At 42.7% G+C, this 8,509-nt stretch overlaps 1 protein-coding gene across 1 annotated transcript in view; it reads right to left on the bottom strand.

Moving 5' to 3' along the window:
* LOC106816991 overlaps positions 1-7,849 on the bottom strand; it is a 14,458-nt gene extending 6,609 nt beyond the window's left edge. Inside the window, exons 1-5 of the mRNA XM_014821636.1 lie at positions 7,816-7,849; positions 6,987-7,336; positions 3,798-3,885; positions 3,396-3,635; positions 2,990-3,219 (exon numbers count right to left, since the gene is read on the bottom strand). Coding sequence (XP_014677122.1) covers positions 2,990-3,219; positions 3,396-3,635; positions 3,798-3,885; positions 6,987-7,336 — 908 coding nt within the window. The 5' untranslated portion in view covers positions 7,816-7,849. The remainder of the gene's footprint in view (positions 1-2,989; positions 3,220-3,395; positions 3,636-3,797; positions 3,886-6,986; positions 7,337-7,815) is intronic.
* Between the last annotated feature and the right edge of the window lie 660 nt (positions 7,850-8,509).

The raw sequence follows: 8,509 nt of genomic DNA, 5'->3' as shown, positions 1-8,509 counted from the left end.
TGGATGAAACATCGATGGGTATGTATCAATTCGAAAGAAGATATGCTCTATGCTGTATGCTCTATGCAGAGGGCTATGGTATTATGCACTCTGCTGTGCCATATATATACATCCTTGCAGTATGACGTCATCATCGGCAACATCACAGCATGGGGGGTAATAAGAAACATACGGCTGCTGCTTTTCCACAGAACGTCTAGTGGCAGTTCTCAGTCTAAACAACCATCAATCACTGAGGCCTGCGGGGTCCTAAGATGGCTACGATAATTACACTGGGACGTGACGATTCGAGCTAGACTGGTACGCACGTTAACTCGGCCAAGTCTGTTTCGCTACACCAACGTTATATTTAGTCAAGCGTCTGAAACTCTCCACCGCGCAGCAGTCTAAGCCGAATCGCCGGTCGTGGTGTGGAAAATTCTGTGGAAAATCCCTCGAAGAGAGCCTCGTCGCGCCATCTATGGGACGCCATATGTACGAGAATAAGTTCAGGGCGTAAAATTCAATAAATTGAAAATCGCTTTTCTACAGGAAAACCTAAAGCGCCCACCATAAAACTACCAATTACGAGCACTCGGATTTATTCTCGCCCTAAGTGCAGAGTCGAAAGGCTTCTGCAATCGCCACAACTCCTCAATTGACCGATTATCCGGCTTTCTGTAGTACCCAGAGGGCTTCGAGTAGTTAGTTCTACATACAGGGCAGCGAATTGGATGAAAAGGCACCGCGAGGCGGCGCTGTTCGCGCTTCGCGCGTATATCCGGGCTGCAGATCGTCTATATTATATTATAGAGATCAGTGAAGCAGACGCACTCCGAAATTCACGCGACATTCTTGGACAGGCTCAGACGAGGACGACGATGAAACTCCGCATGTAGCCGGACAAGCAATGCCTGCTTCCAGCGACATGTCACGCAAGACGAAGAAAGAAGAGTCGGATACAATTGTTCGGGTTCCGATTCGGATTCGAAATTCGGATTCGGAAGAAAGAAGAGATCGCGAGCGCCAGTTAATGTAAGCGGGCTATATATAGTACTACAGCTATAGTCTCTACGATATTCCTAGGCCGAGATATTGCAGCGTAATCATGTCTCCCACAGGCCTCAGTAGAATAATATATATTGCCGTGAAATTGGACTATTTCCCCCTTTTTCCGTTGTGGTGTTTATTAGCTCTTGATACATATACATATATATACATCAGTACTATGTTATAAGAGCAGAATAATTCCTTAATATAGTAACGATTAGAACTATTAGTCAGTCTACGGAAATATGAAAGTTCATGTTTAATTGGAACCGTTTGTTACTATCTGTACTACTCTACTATTAAATTCTCTACTACAAGTAGGGCGCCTACAGAGTTTGTTAGTAGTTAGTACAAGTACAGTAGACAGTTCTAAGTTGAGTTATCCTGTTTGTGTTAGTTTGAGATTTGTAGAATTCTATTGCTTAGTTGACTGAATATAAGCCACATATAGAAGCGTGTTATGCTAGTGTTAGGATGAACATATCGTATTATAAAAGGCTTAGAATACCAAGTACAGGAATGTAGGTTTATTTTCATAACAGTACCTGACAAAACCATGACTACTATTCCACGTTAATTATACACACAGACACTCGATTCTATATTAACCAGGGTGATTCGAACTCCGTATAAGTAAAGTTGAGTTTCTAATTTGATATTTAGCAAACGTCAAATTCAAATCATCTTCGTTTGAAAAGGGGAGGGATTGTAGTGTTTAACCCTGAGGTTAGCTGAAACGTAAACTAACCGTTCGACGAACGTAAACAGAAAGGTTTTGCGTATACACTGCGAGGGGATTGGCATGAGCTTGTGAATACAGCAGCATGGTGGTTGGAACCGATTTTCTTGTGTGAGGTATCGTGACTGTTAAGTTTAGGTTAGGTTTTGCAATTTTATTACGTGCCCTGCATTCGATGCCACTCGACCATTCTAAATCGTCTCTTCTATTTTTCAGTTACTTGAAATTTTTACCATAATCCATACATCACTATATGTTTCCAAGCTCTCAATTAATCATGGTACATCGTAACAGTAAATTATTATAATAGTCTATTATACTATTCTAACTGCCAGTTATCATATTATAATGCCTACCCTACCCCCATCATTTCACAATTGAAATATATGGCAATTCAATGATGTCACAAAAATGAGCAACCCATTTTAGCAAGGTACTATTGTTCATTCTGTCATTTACAATTTGTTTTAGCATCAACCTATGGGTGTCGCCGCCGAGTTAGTCGTCTTAGTGCTTTTCAAGAAATACAGCATGGACATTTTACTTGCATGCTGCTATTAGCTGCATTACATGCTGCATGCTAATAATTGGTACAATTGGTGGTAATACATTACTATATGGTATGTTAGTCACAAGTAAATTTATACATGATTCGGTACCTGATACCGATTCGGATTCGAATTTCGGATTCGGAAGAAAGAAGAGAGCGGCAGTTAATGTAAGCGGCAGTAATGAAAGTCGAAAAGTCTCAGCTCTTTCATTCGATTCTTCCTAAAATTATCGACTGCTCGCTGGCAGCTATGGATCCGTGCGCCGGCCTACGCACTCGGCGCACGGATCCATAGCTGCCAGCGCTGCATACTGTCGTACGACGTTCCCGAGGACGCGTCCGACGACGTTTCCGAGGTCGCGTGCGCCTTGCCGCGGAACTGCGCGCAAGATCTGCGCTCAGCGCTTCGGATCAACACCTCCTTTCGGCAACGCTTCTCTAGTATCCCGTCTCATCTGGATTGTGATTTTCAAGTAAAATCAGGAGTGAATAATGACAAATTTTTGACCTGCATCTTCACCTATACCATTGCCTCAATGTTAGTGGGAAATCAGCATCTTCACCAACATGATTACCTTAACGTTTGTTAGAAACCAGCATGTAGCTACCATTCCCTTTCTCATTTTCTCTTCCTAGCCTCTCATCCCTGTCTCTACAAAGTTGCAGCGTACCTTCGCACTCTCTCCTTCTCATTGTGATACTCCTGCCGCTCACTGTTTGGTTGAGGTGATATGACTGTATGAGGGTCTTCATCTCGTTGGTCGACTAGCTGGGTGATAGCGCTGCTAAGGGGAATGAGGGAGCTGTCATCAGGCTCCGAGCAGTCTGCTGATGAACAAGTGTACTCCTCACCGCTGCTGTTCAACTGCCGAGTACAACTGTAGCCATGGTGACCAAGCTTCTGCAAACAAGCGGTTATGCCGTAGACAGCAATTGGTGAATAGAATTTGGCTAATTAATCATAAACATAGTCGCGTGTCCTAGTTATATGCTTTTGAACAGTGACAGTGAATGCACAGTTTGATGAGTAGCTTGCCCCCCCCCCCTTACAGTGGCTTGAGTGGATGTATACTATACCTCACTGCTGCTGCTGCTGAAGCTAGTATTGGTGTGAATTGCATCATCATGTAGTGACTCTGTTAGCCGTCCTGAGCTACGGAATACACAGCGGCGCTTTATCCTATTTGTCGGTGAATTGACGAGACATGGTGGCTGCGGTTTGTCTCTTCCCCAGCCACTAATGTTGATTGCAGGTGCAGCAGCATTTGCAGAAGATGACGTACTTGTACTCTGAATGATGCGAAAGTGACTGTCCTCCTGATCAGGATACATATTGATCCATCAATGTACAAGACTGCCATGTTTATGTATCCTGGAAAGCTTCCAACTGCAGCAAATACGGTATACCAGACTCTACAGTGTGTAATCAAACGAAGCCAAAAGAATCCAAATAGATTTCCCACGTTGATTTGTGTCTACCTGGTGATGCTGACTTGGCCATTCCATTTCATCAACACCTGGTGAGTCACAGCTGCTTCTTGTGTCTCTACGTGACGGATGATTGACCCTGTAGCATAACAAAGATCAATACATATTAAAATGCTAGTAGCATTGTTTCGCAAAATTATTTAGAACGTTACACATCATCAAACAGTTGTTTATGGGTTATTGATATCATGACTGCTGACACACGGTGTAGCTATAGGTGCTCGTTTTAGATCTTGCAGTTTCCAATGGTAATCATATACATCAGGAGTAGATAATAGGGAACTATTATCTACTCCCTATCTATTCCCTATTATCTACTCCTGAGTCCTGATATACATGTAGTGTGCAAAAATTACAAGACAAATGTCAAATATGATAAATATCTTAAAACAGGCCCGTAGCCAGGGGGGGTTCGGGGGTGTTCGAACGAACCCCCCCCCCCGAGCCCCCCAAGCAAAAAATTTCTTTTTTTGAAAATTTGCAAGAATTTCACCTCAGGTCGCTCCATTCTAGTGTAATAAATGCAAAATCTCCATCGTGCGGGAGGGTGAACAGTGAACACCCCCCTCCCACACCCTCCCCTCACTCGGTCGCTTGGCTCCCTCGCCTGGTCGCTTCGCGCCCGAGCAGGGGCGTGTACAAGGGGGGTCCAGGGAGTCCGGACCCCCCCTTGCTCGAGCAGAAAACGCATCTGAGGGGGTCTAATTTTAAAAATTTTATGGGGGAGGGACCCCCAGACCCCACCTTCGCGTGCTCGCAACTTTGGGTTACGGTTAGACCACCCCTGGTACAAATCCTGTACACGCCCCTGCCGGGCAAATTGCCAACATTGAAAAACGAACTCCCTCCAATATAAAGCTGGCTACGGGCCTGCTTAAAACACATATCACATGTAACACACCCAGTCGCAATAGGGATAATGAGATTAGAGTATGACTTGTGGTTCCAACCCCTTTATTCATGTTGCATTAGATGCTTAAAGTAGGTGCACTTTACCCAGGGGCGTAGATAGCGGGGGGGATGGGGGGGATGCATCCCCCCCGCACTTATTCTGGGGGATGGCCGTGTACAATCATCCCCGCCCTACTTTCAGGAGGAAAATGGGGGATTCAACATTTTTGGGAGGACCCGCATAACCCGTAACCCCCGCATGTTCTTACCACCCTCCCCGAAATCCTGCATGGCCACTGTCGAGCGTAACAAATTTAGCACCCCCACTTCAAACACTTTCCGCGCGGCCTGTAGAGTACTGCTAACAAAGATTATGCTTAAGAATATTGTATGCATATCAAAACAAAATTTGAGTTCATCTGACAGGGGCGTAGATAGCGGGGAGATGGGGTATATCCCCACACTTATTGGAGGTGGTTGGCTTTCATCACCCCCTACTTTCAGGAAGAAAAATGGGGAAAAATTTAATATTTTACAGACAATAAATACTGGATATATTATCTACAAATCCGTCATCGCTATTCATACTCTCCTAATGTATTATTACAGAAATGGAATTTGAAATACATCTCCTGTAAAATGGCTGTAATTCGTCCAAGAATGACATATATTTACTGAAACCAGACGGTTAATTTTGGACGCATTCCCATATACGATTTTTTTTTCAAAATTCCCAAATCACGTCCTCAAATTATTTAAAAAAAGAATTATCTCATTTATTCAAAATTAGAATAGACCTATTGAGAGTTGATATTGCATTTTTTAGGGGGTTGAATGAGAAATTCAATTTCATCTCACTTTTGTGGAGGGGGATGGGATGGGGTGCTGAGACTGACCGGAAGTATATCCCGATTTGTATAAGGGGTGAAAATATGCACTATTTGGTTCAAAATCTGGTTGTTTTTCTCATATCTTTTGCGATTTAAGGTTCTCACTTCTCAGTAAAATATCTTTTATCAAATTCAAGGAGATGATTCTAGTGCTGTAGTTGTCAACGGGGGTCGGTAGCACAGGGGCGGTCGCCCCCTCCCACTAGAATTTTCAGGGTAAAGGTATTTTAGCCTAGGTAAGTCTGCACGGCAACCCCAGTGAGACATGTACATGTATAGCACAGATTTGGTAGTAAGCATTTTAGTCTTTGGTGCCCAAAGGTAAAAATACTCAACTCAACAGTGATGTTATTGTGATGTAGATTGTTTAATATGTGCGCCTCATAGTGCAGGAAATTGCATCGAAGAGGTGTTCCTTTCAACAAATTTCGGGAGGTCCCCTGGACCTCTCCTAAACAGGAGGGGACATGCACCACCTGAAGGAGGAAAAATCCTGATATTTATGATAAAGATGTCCAAAATGATTGCTTTTAGATTGCAACTTTTTAACAATCCCACACAGTGCGCGCTTCGTGCCCTTGAGCTCGCATAATTCGCCCCCGCCTAGAATTTACTTCTGGATCCGCCACTGGTTTGTGTGTGGGGGGGGGTGCGTGGTTAAACTCTGGATCCAAAGAAAAAAATACCCTCGAATTCACAAAATTGCACTTACAATGTCAATTTTTTCAATTACCTCAAAAACGACCATCTTGAAGTTCTAAATTGCTAAAATCCAAGAGCTTCGGGGCTCCGCCCTGGACACCGGGCAAGGGCTCTGCCCCTGCACCCCGCCAGGGCCCCTACGGCGCCCCTGGTCCCCACCCATTAAGGGCTTTGCGCCAAGGCTCTCCGCGTGTGCACAGGCACTTGGACGTTTCAATAATAAATGATGGTTAATAAATACAACTTGTCAGTAGCCTACTACTACAGTACCAGCAATAGTCTCTAATGTTTGATTTGACCTAATAACTTCACTTCAACACCGTTAAATACACCGATGCAACACATAGCCGCACGCCATTGTGCATGCACAGATACACAGTAGATAGGAGCTACTATGCTCCTATCTACTGGTATCTGTGCATGCACAATGGCGTGGCGGGCTATTTGGCATCGGTGTATTTAACGGTGTTGAAGTGAAGTTATATAGTCAACACAACGTTGTTTAAGACTATTGCTGGTACTGTAGTAGTAGGCTACTGACAAGTTGTATTTATTAACCATCATTTTATTATTGAAACGGTCCAAGTGCCTGTGGCGGTGTGCGCTACTCGCACACAGTCTTCATATACATTATGATGGAGGTAACAGCGAAATCATCCCCCCACAACTGAGGACCTGTCTACGCCACTGACTTTACCTAAGACTACACCCAAATGTCCCGAGAGTTGAAGTCACACCATTATTTAAATGAAATACATGTGGCAACTCTTGCTGTAAAGATGCTGACGTTTTCAAATAAGGCTGCACATTCTCATCTATAGTCACTGCAGACAGTGTGGCCGACTTGCTTTTCACCAAGATATGTTGCAAGCTGCTGTTGTTGGTCGAGTTTGTGGCTTCTCTATCTGTCAGCAAATCTACAAACTCTTCTTCATTGCAGTTATGAAACGGCATGACCTTGAGTTTCTTCATGCCATCATCATAGAAATTACTACTCGCCAATGCACGAACTGCCACTGGTAATGAAATATGTTGCAAAATATCCATCTGTAAAATACAGGAATGCAGAAATGTATAGTAAGTATTTAGGAAATAATAAACTATGATAAAGACATTACAGGGAAAGTTTGGCAGCGCTTGAAGTTTAATTATCACCTCGGATTGGGCAGACCATAGATACTACCCCAAGTAGTATTTGGGGTAGTAATTAGTATCTGTACTATAGCCTAGTGACGAACAAGGGCTATAGTACTTAGTAGGGTACTAGCAGACCACAAAAGGGTGGGAAACTACAATAGGCCTAATCGTATGATATGAAATGAATGACAATGTCTAAGAATTATTTAGAATAGTTATTCGTAAGCTATGATGTAATTTCTGCTCGTGGTTCTAAATTCTCTCACTATGAGGATTACAATGAATGCTAATTCGGTGTTTCAATATGTGCTGTATTCCATCATAGATTAAAGAATACTATTACTTAGAAGAAAGAGCTATATATAGGTCGAGGTAATAATATCACACACCTCACAGAAGGTACTAGACAGTCTGCAGCCGGATATCCGCGCGAAGCGCGCCAACGCCGGCTGGCGGCGATCTAACACGACTTCGCTGCCCCCACTCCATCACCTTATAGTACAGTCGGTTAGGTCAGAATATCATCTAAATCGTTCAAATTGTGAAAAAAGTGTGAAAATTGGTACACTTGCAAACTTTTGTATGCTCTTTCATTTAAAAGCAGGACACACGCGATCCACCTACAACTTCGGCCGTCATCTTGAATTCAAAAATGTCCGCCGTCATTTGTTAAAGGGATTACGTCACGAATTTTCTATGGTAAAATTTGTAAAAAAAAAATTCCCATTTTTTTACATTAAAAGTAAGAACTAATTCGGGACTAAACAAATCGTCAAATTCTTACCTGATAAGATTGTTTCTCAACTAGTTAAAAATCCAAAAAACCTGGACGATTTGAATTAATGTTGTCTAACATTAATTGCTTGCTATGGGCTATGTGTGGGTCACGAGTGTATGTTCACATCGAACAATATAGTAAAATAGGAAGTATAATGCAGCAATTTAACCATAAAATGTAAACAGAATTACTTATATTTTGTGAAAAAGTGGAAATCAAATATATTTTTCCATTTTTACTATTTACGGTGACGTAATCACTTTAAAAAATAGCTATATCTCGGTTAATAATCTTCGCCTACAGAC

The sequence above is a fragment of the Priapulus caudatus genome, unplaced genomic scaffold, assembly GCF_000485595.1.
Source record: "Priapulus caudatus unplaced genomic scaffold, Priapulus_caudatus-5.0.1 Scaffold1554, whole genome shotgun sequence".
Lineage (NCBI taxonomy): Eukaryota > Metazoa > Priapulida > Priapulimorpha > Priapulimorphida > Priapulidae > Priapulus > Priapulus caudatus.
The sequence above is the reverse complement of the archived record's forward strand: the minus strand, read 5'-3'. Positions and strand labels throughout refer to the sequence as shown.